We start from the raw sequence: 21,142 nt of genomic DNA on the forward strand, positions 1-21,142 counted from the left end.
TTTTACAGAAAATATACTGAAGGATAAATTAATTTAATTGTATATGCAATAATTTTTTTAATATTATACAGCAGTGGTTCTTAACCTGGGTTCGACCGAACCCCTGGGGTTCGGCGAGTCAGTCTCAGGGGTTCGGCGGAAGTCAACCACCTGACGTCATCGTGACATAGAAACCGTATTGGTTTCGAAAACTAATGCTACATAATATGTGTTCTATTGGGAAATATGCCTATATTTCCCAAAGAACACCTATTATACCTATGTTTTGAATTTGAAAAATTATATTTTATTTTTCCAATTAAAAGGGGTTCGGTGAATGCTTATATGAAACTGATGGGGTTCGGTACCTCCAGCAAGGTTAAGAACCACTGTTATACAGTGTTAATTATCCTTATATTGTTTTTAATTGCTTTATAAAACAATTATATAGATTAATTATAGAGAACAATTATGAAGAAAAATTCCAACAAACATTAAAACAAAATACAAATAAACAAAATGTCAAATGTTGGCTTGCTCATACATCCATTCAGCCAAATGTCTGGGAGCCAGTTATAGCTGCTGCTGCTTTTCTAGTGATTAATTCAGCAAAGTAAAAGAAAAAACCTCCTAAAGACAGTTCAATTTAGCTTTCACTATTTGTATAGTCAAATTTAATCATTCTGCAGTCTCATTGCATGTGTTACTTTTTTGTTTAAAGAATAGTTATATATTTATTAACACACATATCTTTCTGCTCCTACAATAAAAAGATATTTACAAAAAATACTATGTAATTTCAAATATTTCTCAGTAGTTCACTCCAGTGATTCTCAACCTTTTTTTCGTCACGGTACACTTTTAATAAGTTAAAAATTTGGCGGCACACACGGTTACTTCAGTAAGTACTGCAGGACAACCAGTGACGTCATAACAGTGATTTTTAAATGCAGTTGGTTTTTAGGTCACATTTTCGAAATGCCTTGGTAACTACCGGCAGTTACCAGTAACATCGGTTACAATTTCCAAACGCACTCTAGGAAGGTAGAACCGGTTAAACTACTTGTCTGACGTCACTCATGTATGGATATTCACAGTGCAGCACACTTTAAAAATGTCATGGCACACTAAAGTGCTGTGGCACAATGGTTGAGACTCACTGCTTCACTCCATGCTTTTCAGCTGTTTGAACAATAAAATGAACTAATGAACTAATTCAAACAACAGCAGATGTGCACAATACTAGCATCAAAATTGAGAACAAGTGTGTGAATGCTTTCTTTTGAAAACTGACAACAGATTGTATGCATTTGTAGTGACTCCAAGTTTCTACATATATGCTGAAAAGACATTAATCTGCATATTCATACATGCTCACATCATGTGCACTTAAAGTTATATGTACCAGTAACTTTAAACGTATGAAGAAAATTACCCGATTATCAGTGATGGAAGGTATGCTGACTTCATGCTCTATGTTAATACCATAGAATTTAAGGAAAAAATAAGTCTTTATAACTAAACTGAAAATATGTCTTTAAAAGACATTTGCAGTTTCACTGTAGATGTCTTAAATTATAATTCAGAAATCACAAATCTTTTGAATTAGAAACTGCTTATGTAGACAGCTTAAATAATCACTCAATTCAGTACCTGTTATTGTTCCATTTTTTTACTATTAATATGGTTTTCTAAAGCCAAAATCTGAACTTGAATGTCAAAGATCAGATCAAAACATTCTTATTCATATATTTTTCATTGAATAATTAATTTTTCCCATATTATTAGAAGACTATCCATCAGCTTTTTATAAAAACAAATTACACAAATTACATCAAAGTTATCTTTCTTTATACAAAAAAAAAAAAGTGTTTAAATAATTGTAATGCTGAAGTAAAATAGCTTTACATTGTCAAAAATCATATTTTTAATTTTTATCTTTTTCAATGAAATTAATATTGTTAAAGAATATATTATTTGAAATTTGTATTTTAAAATTTAAGTATGAGAATGCTAAAGCTTTGAAAACATTTGTAGTAATAAAACATATCAATATTCTTTTAAAACTTCTCTACTATTTTTGACACAGAAAAGAAATTATACTGTTGTCAAAGCACTAACCTTCACCAATTAATGATTCTATTCCTAACTCTTTGGCAATAGCTTCTTCAAACTGAACTTCTGAGAGATTATCATTTGTTAAAATGGTTTCTTGCAATAGAGAAAATTCTCCAATAGCACTGGTATTTGGAAGAAATTCATCTGTTTCACTTTCATTATCTTGGCCAGTGGAAGCATCTTCCAAAAATAATGAAAGTAGAAAATACCATAAATTTGTTTTTGATACCGAAGCATACAAGATTTTTAATGCAAAGAAAAAAATTCTTACTCTGGTTTTTAACAGTAGGAAATATAACATCTTTTAATTGATCGTATAAAGTTGGTGGTAGAACAAACAAGACAATACCAGGTCCTAATAAGACTGTCATCACTGTCAAAATATAAATAAAGTAATTTTAAAACTACTTTCTAAATACTTAAATAAATATTTTAAATTTCAGAATATAATTAAAAATAATTCTAAAAAATATTTAAATGTATATAAATAAACAAAATTTTTTAATAATAATAATAATGTAATTTCATGTCAAATATCTACATTAGTAGTCACATCATTTCTCCAAAGCTAATTTTAACATCCTTATGTATCCCAATAAAAATTCTTTTGTTAGCTTTTTTTTTTAATACAAAGGGCAACCACTCTTCGATACTTTTGAAAAATTGAATTTAAAGTTTTCACTTTTTATTTGATACTCTAAAATTTGAATTTTCTATTAAAAAACTAAATATCACCAACTATATTTTTATAGTGTTGCTATAAAAAAAATTTGGTTGGTGATATTCAATTCCTTAATAAAAAATTCAAATTTTAGAGCATCAAATAAAAAGTAAAGACTTTTTGATACTTTTCAAAAATTGAATCTAAAACGATTGCTCTATATTTAAAAAAGTTAACAAAAGGCTGTTAAGCTATGAAAACAATGAAAAACCTTAACTTAATCACAAAGCTTAATAAATTCTTCCCAATTACTGTTCATTTTAAACAATAAAATACATTTTTATATCAAAGTTAATAAACTGTATTTAAATAAAATTATCCTAGATTTATTTGTTCATTCAGTTGTATACAGTAACATTAAATATAGAGAACTCGAAGTTGAGAAAATAATATAATCAAAGTTCTCTGGATAAATTTCAATATGGAAACACTCCACAGATGATTCACACTCAAAAGATAATATAAATGAGTTTAAATTAGCTTTTAAATTTAGGAGAAAAATTTATTTTTTTATGAATAATAATAATAATGTGGCCATAATAAAAAACTAAATATCAAGATCAATAACAGAAAAACCATCACTTACTGGAGAATGTTCAATTAAATATGCTACTTAAGAGGTATATAGTATATTTATATATATTTATTAGATAAAATCGTCTCATTAACAAGGAAAGGAAAGATAATTAATTTAGTATATTTTTATTCATTTTCTTTCAATGTGAAAATTTCCTACCAAAAAGAGTGCCACTCATTAGAACTACAATAATAATCTTGGCTAGGTTAGGGCCATTATTTTTTCAACAGCATTTATAACTAATGAATGTATGGAAAAAAAAAAATTTAAGAAAATACAGAATATCATGAAAAATGTTAATTACAGTATCAAATTAAAAACTTTATAATATATTATGGTAAAAAGCAATCAATCCTTTAAATATAGACATAACAAACAATGTAGACTATATTTGTTTTTGTTCTGTGCTTCTTTTGAATATCAATCAAGTTGAAATTAAAAGAGAATGGATTTGCAGGTTAAATCCTAAAAGTGTAAGCAAGCATCTGTTACAGCAAAATTAGAAAATTTGAGATCCAAAAAGCACTCATTGTATCTTCTAGTTGGTAAATGTTAAAATCAAAATTACTTTTAAATGTATGGCACTGAAAACGCCTTAAAATCAAAGTTAAATGTAAAATCAAGAATTGCTAAATTGAAGCCTAAATTTAAACTGTTTTTAGGGAGCACTAGCTGGACTACAAAAAATGAATGCATAATCAGGATAAACATTAAATCAAGAAATGTTAAAATAGAATTTCATTGTATGTTGAAATAATGGCAAACTCAGCAAATTTTCAGCTGTTATTAGAGCTAAAAGTATGGTATATACAAAACCAAAGTAATTTAGTGCAAATAAAAGTCAAAAATTCACCGAGTGTGTTGGTCGTGGAATCATTGTTATTAATTAAATATCAGTAAACATTCTCCTAATTTAATGGATAATTGCTACAACAGTTTAGATATACCTGGAGTAAAAATCCTCTTATGATCGTCATTGGAAATTTGATTAAATACTAAAAAAAATTATTGCAGAGATTTAATTTAAAGCAATTTAATTTTTTTGTTTGTAAAAATTTAAAGGTTTATCCATTTACTGATCATAACATCTTGCATTACATTTACAAAAGAACAAGTAGGAAGAAATAGCATATCCAAGAATGCATTAACATAATAGGCTTTTTCTTTTTATTAAAAACAACTGATCCTGTATTATTACTTAAGACAAAAAGTAGGACAATTAGATAATTTCTTAAAGAGAAGATTAGATAATTTCCTACTAAAATCTAGAAAAAGCAGGATTAATATGAATGTTAATAAAAATCACGTATAGTTGTGATAAGTTCCTTTTTCGTCTGAATCATCGAAATTACAGACTTCTTACTTGTTAGACTTCATTGCTTCCACACACTTTAACACATTATTGCTAATATGAGACTATTCTTTGTTTAAAAGCTTATTTTACATTTCAAGTGCATTTTTTCATTGTGTGCATAGTTCAGATTTTGACACACTGTTCGAACTCTGAAGCACATTTTTGTCAAATTTAGCATTTAAACTTTGAAGTGTTCAAAGCACAAGGTACCAGTGTAGTTTCAAATATTTTTCAAAGCTTACATGTATACAGAATAAATAGTAAGAAAAGCAAGATCCATTTTAGATTTGTGAAATTAAAATGCTAATCACTTTTATGTTCTGCAGTGAGCATTTTAATTTTGGTTAGCATAAAACTCTTTTTCACACTGTCAAAAAGTTTCATGTTCTGCAATCAAGCATTAATACTGGAGTTGCACACAAAAAATTACACTATGTTAAAATTCCAGTACTTTCTGTATAAAAAAGCACCACATTTAATTTTCAAGGCATTTCTAACAAAAATAAAATTGTATTTAACAGTAATCTGCAGTGACTAGCTTTAAAACCAAAAATTTATCTATTCTGATTAAAGCATTCAAAGTTATGGCACCTAGAGTTCAACTATGACAAAATATAAAAATTTCATATTCTTATATAATAAGAATATGAAAGATATCAAACCAAAAAACAATCAAACAAAATCAGTGAGTAAAGAAATCTAAAAAGATTACTCACCAATTTTTAACATTTTGTATAAAACTTAAATTTTTTAATAGTTTTATCATTTTATATGGCTTAAATTAAAAAACATTAAGTATGTTATGCTGTTTTTTGGATACTTTGTTGGTATTAGTGTTGTATTAATATTGGACAATAAAGAAAATGTAAGTAATTTTATCTTATCTTAAATATTACTGTTGGATATAATATCATTGTTTTGAAAAAGTTTTTTGTACAATCTTGTAAACCTGCTGAAGAGGAATCTTCAGGTCCAAAACACAAAGATATTTTGTTTTGACTTTTAACTAAGATTTCCTCTCTTTGCTAATCAGAAACTACACCAGTATAATAAGTCCTATTAATAAACAAGGTTTAAGTAGACAATACAGAAACAAAAATGAAAATTATTATTCTATTTATCATCTTATTTTACGATATTTACATGAAGTTACAATGTTTTTATATTTTTGTTGTAATACATAAATAATTCTGTAAGCAGATAATTTTATTTTGTTTAATTGTTTCATTGTTAGTTTTCATTATTTTCAAAAAAATAATAATTTTATATTTGACTTTCATTTTTGTATCTCATTCTATTTACATTACTTAGACATTTTACAAATTTGATAATGATATGAAAATTTAATCCATAGAACTATTCTACATTTACATGTAGAATAGTTGCTTATTCATCTTTAAAAAATTTAATTTCAAAATATAATTAAAATACACAAAGTATATATTAGTTTGTATTAGTAATTGACTATTATTATTTTCTTCCAAATATCAAACATTTTTACAAAACTGAACTGATTTAGAACAATAATATATCATTGTTTTTAAATCCCATTGACTGCAGTATGAACCTATATCATTTTAAGCTTTTACAAATTAATACTAACAATTGTTGATGTATGTAAACTTATATGATTCATGGTGCAATTTTTGTAACAGAAGAAAATCTTTCACATTTTCCTAAAAATAGTTTATCATATTAGTGTAATGATTTAACTAATTTGTTAATGAATGACTATGAAATCAAAAATACTATTTTAAGCCATTAAATCTGTTGTTACAAATTTCAATTTTTTAATAATAGTAAGGACAAACAACACAAGTAATCCATTTGTGGAGCAAGTTATAAATTGATTAATGTATGAGTTTACTATGACTGGTCAATGTTACATCTGTCATCATTAGATATAATATAGCTATTTATTTATATTAGGAAACAAATATACATCTGAATATTTATATAATAAATTTTAATCATTTGAAAGACTACATTTCACGAGTATTTTTATTAATAATTTAATTCAAAACTTATTTATCATCAATAGTTATGATTATAACCACCAATTATTATTTGTTAATTGCTGAAAATGCATTTATAGGAGATTATGTTACAAAGTAATATTTGTTCATATTGTCTCTTCAATACTATTCAATACATAACATTAGAACGAATTAAAAAAAATAAACAAATGCAATTCAGATATTTTTTAATAAAAATTCATTTCTTTTAGCAAGAAATTTTTTTTTTTTTTTTTTTTGATTTTTCAATTTACTTATGGTGGCATAAATTAGTCAATGTACAATCTATCAAGTAGTTTTAAATTCTTAAAAACAGATCATTATTTCTCAGATTATTTCCAAAGACAGTTTTTTTATTTAGAAAAAAGGAAGGTCAGAAATGGAGATAAAGCTCACAATGTTTTTAAACTAATTCAAAATGCCATATCTTATCTTTACCAAAAAATGTTTTTATGTAGATAAAATTTTTCATTTTCGTTGTACACTAATACATAAGGATGATGATGGTTATGCAATTTGTTGTTAAGTTTTAAATATAAAATATGCAACAAGTAATAATGAATTTTTATGATAAGAGAATAGGTTAAAAAAAAGCATTGATAACAGGTGCTAGCAGCTTAAGTGTTAAATAAACTAAAATTAATAATTAAACTTTATCACTACTGAATGAAAATTTAATACAAAATAATAATAATTTTGGAAATAATTTTTACTTACGTAGCGTATAAGTAATCACAACTCCTGGTATGATATGTCCAATGAAAGCCAATACACCAAACACAGAACTAATAATGAAACAAAACTGCAAATAATACACAATGTATGTAAAATAATGTTAAATTAAACAATTTACAAAATTCAAATGTTCAGTAATACATACAACTCCATGATTTCTATTTCTCAAATCCTGTAACCAAATTCCCCACTGTTTAATATACTTCCAACCTTCATCTAAATAGTGACTTAATTCTGGAGCACTGAGAACTTTTGGATGTACAGGAATCCAACTGTAAACAAAAAAATATTCATGAAATCTGTCAATTTATTTTGTAATGTAAATAAAAATCAAATTATTTCACTTACAAGTAACATATTAATAATCCAATTCTAAATTTTATATTCATAAAAATATTCATTCGTTAGTAAAAATTTCCAGCAGTTTACCTTCAACAGTTTAGATTATTTATACAGTTAACTTTATAACACACCAATAAAATTTACAACCTTGAAGAGCTGCAACTGTTATTACATAATTTTGGCAGTATTCCAACTATATGTTCTATCATCATATGACAATGTAGAAATAACAAATTGCTGTTATAAACACTTTTACATATGTAATCTATCTACTGATAATTCTGTAGTTTAAAAAAAAAAAAAAAACACAACAGTTACCTTTCACTGTCTTCATCCTCTGATGGTGGCACTAAAAGTAAAACAAAATTTATTGGAAACATTTTCATATCAAATTATAGTACAATTATTTATAGTTAAATATTTAAAACATTTATACATTTCAAACATATTACAAGCTAATAAAATATAACAGTACTTTTATAAACAACTTCATATAGTTTTTACTTTTGTAAATTTTATACAAACAAATTGCATAATCTTCATTAGAACAACAAAAAAAAATTCATTGCATTTATCATTTTGAAAGTATTTCAAGTTCAAGAAGGTCAGAAATGGAGATAAAGCTCAATGTTTTTGAACTAATTCAAACTTCCACATCTTATCAATATCAAAAAATGTTTTTATATAGATAAAATTTTCCATTTTCACTGTAAACTAATTTCACTGTAATTCATGTGGATGATGATGGTTATACAATTTGTTGTAAATTAATTTTCAGAAAAGTAAAATTTAGATATCAAGAATATAATACTTGGATATAAATTATTATAAATTTATTTATATTTTTATTTAAAAATAAAATTATTAAAATACTTTAAAAATTTATCTAAAAAAATTTTTAAATTTTATAGTTTTATAATCATATTAAATTTATGCAACAAGTATATAATTTATGGAATAAATAAATAAATATTAAAAAAAATAGAAAAAAAATTATAAAATGCTATAATCTAAAGTAGTATTTTATGATTTTGATCATAAAATACTACTTTAGATTATAGCATTTTATAATTTTAATTAATTCAACATAGCTAAGGTCATGTATGCATCAATACATAACATAACTATGCTAATTTATCTACTGATAAATATCTAGATCAACAGTTGCCAACTTTTCTGACCTGATGGACCACTAAACAGAGTTGAATCCTGCAGACAACTATCAAATTTTTTTAAACTATACAAACATCTATGGAATAATGATCATAAAAGTTCCATTTCACTTCACTAATAAGAAATTCAATTGTTTAATTATAACAAATTAGTGTGAAGTTTGTTGCTGCTTATTTGAAACTAGGACATAGCACAACTATGTCATATCGCAATAGAATTGAAGTGGAGCCAGAAGGAAAGAAGCTATCCCTGCATCTGTTAGACACAAAAAAGATGATTCTTGTACAGTACCCGACAGACAAACAGTGAACTTTGCATTTGCCACCACAAAAGAGGCTATCCTTGTACCTGCAGACCATGGTCTCCTGTGGTCTGCATTGGGTCCTTCTTTGCATTGGCCAGGTACAGATAGATGATCCAAGAACAGAGCAATCTATGGCAATTGCTTTGTTCTTGTGTTTTGTTTATTTCACATGCCTATTTTCCATTAGGTGCACATAATACTGTTTTTATTTTTGACCCCTATGCTTAAATTCCATCAGGCTTAGGCTCATCGCATCAGAGAGCAATTTGTTGCTGGATTTTTTACATTTAAATGGACCCATATTACACTTCTGGATTCCTTGTCTGAATTAATGGAGAATGACAGAGTTTTATCAAAATCAATCCATTAATTTTGAGAATGAACTCTATTCTATAAGCTCATTCAAGATGTGCTAGCAACTGTGAAACATTACACGACAAAGTCGTGTGATTTGTGCAATATCACCTTGTCACATGTGCTCATAAAACAACCTTATATTTCAAAAGCAAAGTCAAGAACCCCCATTTTTTATTGCAGCTTTGGATTCTGCATCGTATTTAATGAAAAATGGCAAAGTTTAATCAAAATCTATCAAATGGATTTTGAGAACAAACACAATTCTGTAAGTCTAATAGAAGAAGCTTCACTAATGCTCCACTTCAGTACAGATTGGCTCTTCCATAAATTCTATGGCTCTTCTATGGATTCTTGGCTCTTCCATGAAAGATAACAATCGCATTCACATTATTTATTGATTTATTGACATTATTATTTATTGATAACTTTCATTTCATGCTTGGTTTTAGATTTGAATAAAAAACACCAATGAGTGAGAAAAAACTACCAAGCATTTTGCATTTCTTTCTCATACTTTGTGTAGCCTAGAGTTTGGTCAATGTCTAAATTTCTCCATGGACCACAAGTTGGTGACCACTCTCTTAAATATCTAAGTCACACAAATCCTTAAGATTAATATTTAAGCCTTTTCAAATCTCTTTGTACAGAATTTTGTAATTACATTAACTATTCCATCTTCAAAATTTAAAGTAAAGCACATTTAAATGAAGACTACCAAAATACATATAAAATACAACTGTTCCAAAACTCTTGTTCAAAGACAAATCTGAAGATAATACGAAAAAGGTCAAAAATGTTAAAGATTAAATACCTAAAAGCATTGTTTATCATTAGATCCATTAATCAGTAGCTTATCAATGACTGAATATTTATTGTTCAAATAACAAAAATCTTAAAAATCCAACAATAATAAACTACTTAATAAGACTGGAAATGTTAATGTTATTAAAAGGCCAAAAACAGTGTGTTTAAATAGTTTGTGACTGCTGAATTTAATGCTTATTTTTATTACATCAATTAATTAAATTTATAAAATTAGATTCTAAATCATGCCCAGAATATATTTAATATTTACAAATTTTAAAAATAAAATCCATAAATTTTTATATTATACATATATGTGTATATGTATGTGTGTATGTATATATATTTTAAAATCTATATTAAAAAGTCAGCAAAACTAATCAGCATTACAATACAAAACAGATCAAATATAACAATGATACTGTTGACATAATTTAAATTATGCAATTTAAAATCAAATATAATTTCAATAAGAGATCAGCTGAAAAAAATTAGATTAATTTAATGTAGACTTACATAATGAATATAAAAATTTAAATGAATAATTCACAGACATCAACAAATAAAACTAGATCTAAAAGTAGATAATACTGTTGAATTTAGTAAGAACAAACAGAATTGAATAAAAATTTTTTCAATTTGGAGATCTTTCCTAAAAATCATCTAATGTTTATCATCATCATAAATAAACAATTATATTTTTATCTTTCCATTTTCAAATATTCTTTATTTTTTTACACAAAAAACAAGACGTTTTTTACACAATTTATAAAAAACAAACATATGCAATGGGCACAATAAGCCTTCCTCTTAATAACAATACAAACAACACATTTAAAAAAGAAAAAAATAATAGACTAAACTACATATGATTTTCTTTTACATTGTTGTTTAAATTTTAAAAAATAGTCCAAAAGTAAAACTTTTCAATGCTTTTAATAGAATTTGTCACAAAGATTTTCTTTTATAAATTTGCATATATCTAAATTTGAGTACATAAAATATCTTAATTTCTATTTATTTCATTTTGGAGTTTTATTGTTTTTATTTAATTCATTTTGTTTATAACAGTTATTGTATCAGTAAAAACTTATCTTAAATTTATCTAATCTTGTCTTTGTTTAATTACTATAACAATTAGATAAGAGTCACATCATTCAAAAACTGACTAAAATTACATATACAAACTAACAAGTTTTTAATATGCTTATTTAATATTTAGAGTTTTTTTTCACTTCAATTTTTGCTTTTTTCACATTTATCAAAAATTTTTGTTAAACATCCACAAGTTTTGCATCTTTTTGCAATGTTGAAAAACATTGCAAATTTTAACTCAAATGAAGTAAGCAAAATTTCAAAATAGAGTAGAACATTGATTATTAAAGCAATTATCCAAAAAATCAATTAATGAAACCAATTTTTGACAATACTAATTCTAGTAAGTACAAAGTTTTTACATAATTAACATCAGTGATCTTCTGTGGGCCTTCTATTAAGCTATCTCATTATCAACATTATTGTTAGGTTTTATTTATTACAGTACAAATAGAAAAGCATGATTAATGAGTCGCAGGCTTCTTATGCATCAAATGCTTCCTGAAACAGATTTTTCAACCTCCATACCAGTAATGATCAAGCAAACAAGAGATTTAGCAAATTTAAAAGGAAAAGCTACATAAAACAAAAATAAGTAACATTAAAAAAAAAAAGCTGATAATCTGTAATAATTAATATTAATCTTACTATTACGTATTTTTTTGTTTTGAATTCAAAACTTCCATCAGTATATTTTAGCTTGAAATGAAAGATTAATGCTTGTTTTTAATAATTAAAAAATAAATAATAGAAAATTTTTTTGTTATTTGTATTAACCTTATACTATAGTACAATTAAATTTCAATATCTTAAGTAAAAAATATTAATCTTTTTATTCATTCCCTACCAAGTGTGATCAGCTATCCAAAATTGTCCTGTCCTGATAATTTTGAATATTCAATTCTATACTGTATATTGACAATAATTTATACATGCATGCACAAACACAGGTGTGTGTAAGAAAAATTATGCAAATAAATACTTTTGCCTTTGTTGATCATTTAAGTATTATAATCAGCTTATAAATGGCAAAAAATCTACATAAATAAATACAAACAACAAAAATAAGTTATGTATGTGTTTAAATTATTAAATTTTCATTATCCTTTTACTGTTTTATTCATGTCATTTACTCAAACAAGTAATTTACATTTAACTATTACTATTTATTTTTTTACATTATCTTCAAGATTATAAATAAATAAATAGAAATCATTTGCAATCATTTTATTTTGGGAATTTTTGCTTAAAACTTTCAAAAATAATAATTATTAACAAATAAATTGTATATTAGAAATCACCTAAACTGTATAAAATTTCAAAAATTTTAAAAATTAATTATTTGTTACAAAACTTAATATTTCAATAGGAAGTTAAACTTACCTCTAATCTCTTGCCAAATTTTACTGATACCCATTTTATATCCAAATATTATAAGTGTTATTATAGCCACAAAAGAATATACACGTTTAAAAAGAGAAACAATATACCTAGAAAAAAAATTAATGAATATCATATCAGTACAAGATAGAACAGAGCATTAATGATACTGTAATTTTCATCAAAGTAAATTTTATCAAATACTTCAAATGAACTATAAATGGTAAGTCATCCTATGATTAACTTTTATATAATCAACATCTCAGTGTATGTATGTATATATAAATATAAAACATTTTAAACATTTAATAAATAACCATTAGATAATAAACATATTAATTTCCTTTCCTTTTTTTGAAATAAAGTGGGTGTGTCAAGCGTCTGATGTCTTAAATTATCACTTCATTGCAAAATAAAACAGAAACTACACATACAAGATTTTTGATTAGTATATAGCTATATAGGAATAAAAATGCAAACAGGCATATGCATTTGAAAAGCATAAAAAGGCAAATGTTCACATTTTCCATTTTTATGCTCTTCAAATGCTGAGCCAGAGCAAATATTAATTTTCTATTCCTATATAGTTATATACTAATCAAAAATCTCATACATCTAGTTTCTGTTTTATTTTGCAAAGAAGTAACAATTTAAGACATCAGACTCTTGACACTCCCACCCATCTATGACACTATAAAATATAACATTAAAACTAAAATCCAAATTAATATATATAGTTATATCAATTATACTCATATATACTTGCATATATGTAAACAATCTCAAGGTTTGATAATGAAAATTAAGAACAAAATTCGGCCAAACTATTCGGCTTGATTAACACATGTACAAAAATTGGCACACAAACCGCATTATGGCAAGGACCCTGCTCTGTATTGGCCCGCTGCACTATGCTTCGCCAATTGCATTAATTCCTGACAGTTGTAGCAGACAGACAAGTGCGTCATGGCACTTTTTTCACTTTGTAAAAGACTTTATTACAAATTGCCTCGGCACCGCAGTGCATTACCGAGGTGAGGTACAGAGAATATTTACATTTTAACATTTTTACTATATACAATATAAACACAAAGATAATAGTTTATAAAAGCTCGCGTGTAGGTTACAACTGCAGAGATGACATTGAAATTATACAAATCAGACCATATATCCCATAGATTACGGAATAAGGTTTAAAATATATACACTTTAGAAATACAAATCAACAAAGTTATTCGCTTTTGAATATAATACAGTTTAATATTTGAGAGCACATGCTTGTCCGACCAAAGTATATAAATAAACATAGCCAATATAATATTTAACAACAAAGTTGCTCACATTAAGAATATAGCATCAGAACAGAGTAATTCGCTTGGAGATTACAGTAACAAAACAACACTATCCATTATATTCCTATTTGACCATCGTTCTTTTAAAATACATATTAACAAGTTTGTTAAAAGCTTGATTTATGTTTTTATCGTTGATAAGTACATTTAAATTGCATGGCCAGTTGGTATGAGCAGGCAACATGGTAATAATGTGATGACGCATGTCCTCGAGCATGGGGCACCAAAATAGGTAGTGCTCCACACCATCAGGGACATCGCACAAAAAGCAGTTCTGGTTTGAAGACTTGTTAAATCTGTAAAGGTAGTTCTGGAACCTTCCATGCGCTGTGTAGAACTGGGTGACATTATGTTGGATGAGATGTCCAGCAGTAGTAGAAACTTTGGGAAAGAAGTTTCTTGTTATTTTATTCTGAGTGTCCCAGATCTGCTGCCACTTGATAAGCGCACTTTCTTTGAGTCGACTAATTATGAAGCTTTGAGGGATTGCAGTGTAGCTTGGATTACAATTCATATTTGAAGCACAACGAGCCAGCTCGTCCGCTCGCTCATTCCCGCAGACTCCAATGTGTCCTCTTACCCAAACGATTGCAAAACTGTTGACATTCTTTGATATTTCTTTGAGGATTTGATTTACAATTGGGTGGCGCCAATTGTAGTTACATATGGATTGCGCAGAGGAATTGGAGTCAGTAAAGAGATTAATTTTCATACCACCAAAGTTATCATTGCACCATCTTACGGCTGAGAGGATACCCCAAAGTTCCGCTTGGAACACGGAACAGAATCTTCCCAACTTATATGTGGAGTGGTGAACTTCATTATCATCCTGATAGACAACGAAGGCGCTGCCTACCTGCTCTCCATCCTTCGATCCGTCCGAGAAAATGGCCAGAGTTTGGTCTGCCCAGGGGTGACTGGCAATAAAGGGCCAGTTCTCTGGTGCTTCACTATACTTGCAGTGTAGAGTTTGCTCTATATTGTTATAGTTCTCATTGTTTATGAAAACATCCAAGCCATGTCTCATTTTCCATCGTTGCGAAACCATCTCGAGTTCCTGTGCAATTGGCAGTTTGCCTGCGATGACCTGCAGGGCTGCCATGGAGGTTGTCGAGTACACCCTACAAATCCTAAGGAGTGCTCTCCGCTGGGCGCTCTGTAGCTTCCGATGAATATGTACCTGGTTCTGACCCTCGACCCAGACCGGGGCTGCGTATGAGATCATAGGAAGGAACACAGAATCATAGATCACACTCATAATTTGGGGAGAGAGCCCCCATTTCGTTTTCGCAACCTTTGTCATTTTATTGAATAGCAGATTAGTTTTATTACAAATGTTCTTGACATGAGGAAGCCAACTAAGCTTGTGGTGTAGCGAGATTCCCAAGTATTTTAATGTTGGTACTACCTTAACACTGGTGCCGCCCATTTTAATGGTCGGTACCCTTTTGTATAGATGTCGTGCCCTTGGTCTGGTAAAAATTATCCCTTTTGTCTTGCTTGGATTAAACTCAAGTTTGTTCCTCCTTCCCCAATTGAGGACCTTCTCCAGAATTCTGTTGGCCTTGTGTTCAAGTTCAGCCCTTGAATGTGCTGTTACCAGTATCATCGCGTCGTCAGCATAGGCCCCTGTCCAGACACCTCCAAAATTTTCATTTACAAAGCCATTGAACAACAAGTTCCACAATAGTGGGCCCAGCACGGAGCCCTGCGGGCACCCACGTGTGATATGCCGAGTATGGGAACGTGAGTCTACTTGTAGTGTGACGGTACGATCATGCAAGTAGTTCCTTATCATGTTTGAATATATAATTTGGACACTGGCTCTTTTTAAGACACATCAATATCATAGGCCACCAGGCCGAGTTAAATGCGCCTGCTATATCCAGACTGAGCCCCATAATGTATGGGTGGGTGTTTTGCAGGGCTTTAATTTTATTAACCAGTGAGAAAATGGCATCCGTTGTACATGTCCCAGACCTAAATCCAAATTGCTGTACGTTTAAGTATTCTTCCTTCTCCAAATGCCAAACCATTCTATTCATTATTAGCCTTTCTAATGTTTTACCCAAAATGGGAAGTAGGGAGATATTCCGGTAATCTCCCGGAGAAGTGATGTGGGCATCTTTGGTCTTGGGAATAAGTACCATCCTTGCTTTTTTCCAATCGGCAGGAAATATACAGGTGCGTCATGGCAGTATGTGATAAGTGATGATATCAAATGTGGATAACAGTAAAATGACCTACATGTGTAAATAACAGAAAAAGAACAGAGAAGGACTGCGAAGTGAAAACGTGAAAATAAATATGAAATTGAGTTGATAATATAACTGAACAAGTCGAGGCAGCTTATTGGCTCAAAATTCGCAGCAGTCAATGCCAAATAATTGTTCTCATAGACTTTGGAAAGCTAAATACTTGTAATGAAAGTCACTTAGCGTGCACAGGCGAAAGCCTGGGACTGTTCAGGCTACCAAGCTGTCTCGAATCTGTGAAATCATAACTGTGACTTATACTGATGTCCTATCTGTCTCTTTTCTCCATTATCACCAGGCTATGAATCACGTAATTGTAAAATGGAAAATCTATGATGGAAAAGTGACGAATCAAAAGTATGGTGCGCACACATTATGATGTATGCATAGGCATTCATGGACTAGAGAGATAGAGGAAAGAGAAAGAGAAGAGCAAAGATGAGTGCTTAAAAAGAAGGATAGGCAGGGTCAGACCCTCAGATATACCTGAACAGTTCTTGAACAAATAGATGTGTATGTGTGCTGATCTTTGTAATTATAAATTGTGAATACATGTGACTAATATTATTTTGTGCAGGTTATAAGTTATAAATAAATATAAACAAACAACACTAACCCAATAACATTAAATCTAAATACCAAAATGATTAATTTACTGTGTTTTTGTTATTTCTTACTCCTGTTTTTAGGTATTCAGTATTCGGCCAAATACCGAATAGTAACTGAATATTCGTTACATCATTATTAAATAATATTGACTTAGTGTAACATGTTAATGAGCAAAAATAACATAAGACCATTAACTTTCATTGGGATTTACTTTTCAGGTACTTTTCTGTTATAGCCCCACATTTTGCATCACGTGTCATATTCTGTCACAGTGCTGCTTCATGTTAAAGTTGAAAAACATGCTATTCAAAAACTTCAAAATCAGTTTTGGCCAGAGAAAAGAAAAAATCTAGAATTATAATTTTAAACAACATCTAGAATATAAAGTATATATAAAAGAATTAACTTCCAATTGATTAAAAATAAACAATATTTTATTTTGGAAGTTTGAAAACACACTTAATGAACTAAAGTCTCGACTTCAAAATCATATGCCTTTTTCAAATAAAATAAAGGAGTCAAAGAAAATTGCTGTTAGCTTATTTCAAGTAATATTTGTAAAAAAAATCAGTAATTTATAAAATACTATTTACTAAAATTTGAACACAAATCTTAAAGCAATGAAAATGATTCAAGCTATTTTATTTAATTAAAAAGTAATTTATACTTAATCACTTATGAGTTTTTGAAACTGCATTTAATCTTTATACATGTATTGAATTTATCTATATTACACTTACATCTAATAACTAATGAATAATACAAGAAATAAATGAATAAATGAACAAGATAATAAATGAATAATATAAATAATACAAGTAATTAGATAAATGTCTTTCAAAAAATAAATCATATAATTATCATGTTTTCTCAATTCTAATGTTCTTTTTTATTTTTCTAGTCTCAAAAATTGGAGCACACATTAGAATCAGACAAAAAGTTGACTTAATGCAACCTTGTTCCCATCTGCTGTTCACTCTCTCAGAAATTCATGTGTATTACATAATCAGTACAGATAAAAAACCAAAATAATGTACCATAGTAGTTTGGTAGTCTTATGCAGTAAGGCAAGTGAATGATGGCAAAGTGTCCTATAAATCTATGTTTATCCACTATGCTGAAGAACACATATACAAAGATTTTAGTGTGATAACATGTATCTGGTAAATTCCATGCTTGTGCATGCCAATACAAATCTTGCTGTTAAAAAAGTTGCCCATGCAGTAATTTTGTACTGGTCCACAGATCATCTGTACCTAATAATGGAGTCATAAAGGAATACAATAAAAAAATGTAGACATTGTAAAGTATTGTAAACATGAAAACAAAACTTTTCAAAAATGCATTAATTCATATTTAAATACATTGTTTTCAGTGATATAGGGTATGCATTAAATCTTCAAGAAAATTTTATTCAAGTTTCAACATTTCAAAATCAGTTGCACATTAGATTTGGAAAAACATTGTGTATAGAAATTGTTAAATTGTTACATAACAAATCTCAATATAATCTTTTTAAGAATAAAAGAAGCAGAAGCAACCAGAAACTGAACAATAATTTGATAAATGTTTTTGTAAAAGCTCAGAATTATCTACAGAGAATGAGTCAAAAATCTCTACAGAGACCACATACCTAATATCTCAAAAATGTAAATCTAGAAGGTAGACTTATCCTCTTGCCTCTTCCTATCAGAGGAGAAAGCGAAGAAGTAGACAGTTCTCTCTCTACTTCTTCCCTTCCAAACAAACTAACAGGGCTGAAATCCCTATATATTTTTATTTTATTAATGGTTAGGTTATTTTGATATCCTCAGCAATGTATAATATATATGCATTTTAAACATTATTAGTAAAATCTGTGTAAGCAACAAATATAGAAAAATATAATACTAAATATTCACATATGCAAGTCATAACATAGCTATAATCATTCCAAGATTGGACAAATTTAAAATATCCATGTAATAACTGTTACATATGCTGTTTTCAGTAATATTTGAAATAATTAGTAACATCAAAAAATTGTGAAACAATCATTTCATATATACAGAGATGAAAAACTATTACAAAAGAAAATGTATGCTGGTTAGTATAGGTTTACTTATAAAATAAAAAAAATATTTAAATAAAATTTGAAATTATTATTATTAGGCCTATTAGATGAATGAAAATTACATTTTCATTAATAAAAATTTATCAACTTTAAATTAATATGTAAAATATATATATATCTTTTGTAAAACTTCTATACTAAAAGCTTTACTGTAACTGAAGCACAAAAATATTTTGCTACATATTCAAATATAGGCCTACTATATTTCAAATGCTATATTGTTTAAAAATTTGCTTTGTGTCCTTTTGAAATTTTATGTTATGAAGCTTCTAAATTGGCTTCTAATCTGAGGCTGTATAGTTTATTGATTTAATTTTATTTGATAAGTAAGAATTTTGTAAGATTACATACATGTCATCTACGTTTAAAAAAGTTCCTGAAGAAGACATCTTTGTAAATGTTATAAACATTTGATTTTGCTTATATTTTATTAAAGTATGTTCTAATTAACACCAAATACAGGATTACTTTCTTGATCTGTACACACAATGATATATGCCATACATTACAATTCAAATAACTAACAAACGTACTACACCTTTTAAGCATCCAGTAAGAAGTTTTATTAGATTAAAAACGTTTTCGGCCGCATTAATCAGCCTTCGTCAGTTAACGAATAACAAAAACGAACAAAATTCGAAATTACAAAAAAACGGCGTTCGAAATTTACAAAAAACCGCAGTTGCGCATTGACGGGTTTAAGCCCTGTTTTCCGTATCAAAAACGTGATGCTAGTCGACAAGAGATTTCCAGGCCGACGATAGGCCGTCCGCATCCCGGTGGTTGATGCAAAGCGTAGATAAGTGCGCCTTATGTATTTCCATTTTTTCCAAGTATTTGATAGCTTGCCTGGATCGAGTGGCTCTGACAATGGAGGCCTTATCCCAATGCACCGTTATATCTTGCTGTCTAGCAAAAATCGCTAGGACCGTGCTGTCACTGCCACAGGTTATTGAGTATTTATGCTCTTTTATTCTTTGTTTGAAGTTACGTAACGTGGCGCCTACGTATACAATGTCGGTGTTAAAACGATGATCTTTTATCGGTATAGAATATACCCCTGTTAACTCACTGGAGCGATCTCTCCTCTTGTCGTTCCTCAGTAAACGGTAAATCGTTGGATTGCGTTTGTAAATTACGCGCAGGTTCTTCTCTCTGGCCACATTTTTGACAACCTTATTAAGAAAAGGCATATAACTCAACACAACTGCTTTCCGTGAATTTCCATCGTTGCGCTGCCGACTGTTCTTCTGCAATTTAGTTATTAGGCGATCAACAACATTTCTTTGGTAACCATGCTGTGCAGCCACCTTTCGTATGTAGGCCAACTCCTTTAAAGTGTCTTGAATACTTGAGCAGTGGGTGTAAGCTCGCCGGATCCAGGAACGAAACGCCGCCATCTTAAACTGTCCGGGGTCTACAGATGGCGAGCGTTTCGTTCCTGTATCCGGCGAGCTTACACCCACTGCTCAAGTATTCAAGACACTTTAAAGGAGTTGGCCTACATACGAAAGGTGGCTGCACAGCATGGTTACCAAAGAAATGTTGTTGATCGCCTAATAACTAAATTGCAGAAGAACAGTCGGCAGCGCAACGATGGAAATTCACGGAAAGCAGTTGTGTTGAGTTATATGCCTTTTCTTAATAAGGTTGTCAAAAATGTGGCCAGAGAGAAGAACCTGCGCGTAATTTACAAACGCAATCCAACGATTTACCGTTTACTGAGGAACGACAAGAGGAGAGATCGCTCCAGTGAGTTAACAGGGGTATATTCTATACCGATAAAAGATCATCGTTTTAACACCGACATTGTATACGTAGGCGCCACGTTACGTAACCTCAAACAAAGAATAAAAGAG

At 28.9% G+C, this 21,142-nt stretch overlaps 1 protein-coding gene across 3 annotated transcripts in view; it reads right to left on the minus strand.

Moving 5' to 3' along the window:
* LOC136985697 (reticulophagy regulator 3) overlaps positions 1-21,142 on the minus strand; it is a 36,530-nt gene that overhangs the window by 7,167 nt on the left and 8,221 nt on the right. For 2 of the 3 annotated variants that reach the window (XM_067283025.1, XM_067283028.1), the window contains exons 2-7: positions 12,958-13,064; positions 8,160-8,190; positions 7,645-7,771; positions 7,482-7,566; positions 2,369-2,470; positions 2,101-2,277 (exon numbers count right to left, since the gene is read on the minus strand). In XM_067283025.1, coding sequence (XP_067139126.1) covers positions 2,101-2,277; positions 2,369-2,470; positions 7,482-7,566; positions 7,645-7,771; positions 8,160-8,190; positions 12,958-13,064 — 629 coding nt within the window. The remainder of the gene's footprint in view (positions 1-2,100; positions 2,278-2,368; positions 2,471-7,481; positions 7,567-7,644; positions 7,772-8,159; positions 8,191-12,957; positions 13,065-21,142) is intronic. The other variant, XM_067283026.1, reaches the window with a different exon arrangement.

This window comes from Centruroides vittatus, unplaced genomic scaffold (genome assembly GCF_030686945.1).
Source record: "Centruroides vittatus isolate TY-2023 unplaced genomic scaffold, ASM3068694v2 contig_975, whole genome shotgun sequence".
Taxonomy (NCBI): domain Eukaryota; kingdom Metazoa; phylum Arthropoda; class Arachnida; order Scorpiones; family Buthidae; genus Centruroides; species Centruroides vittatus.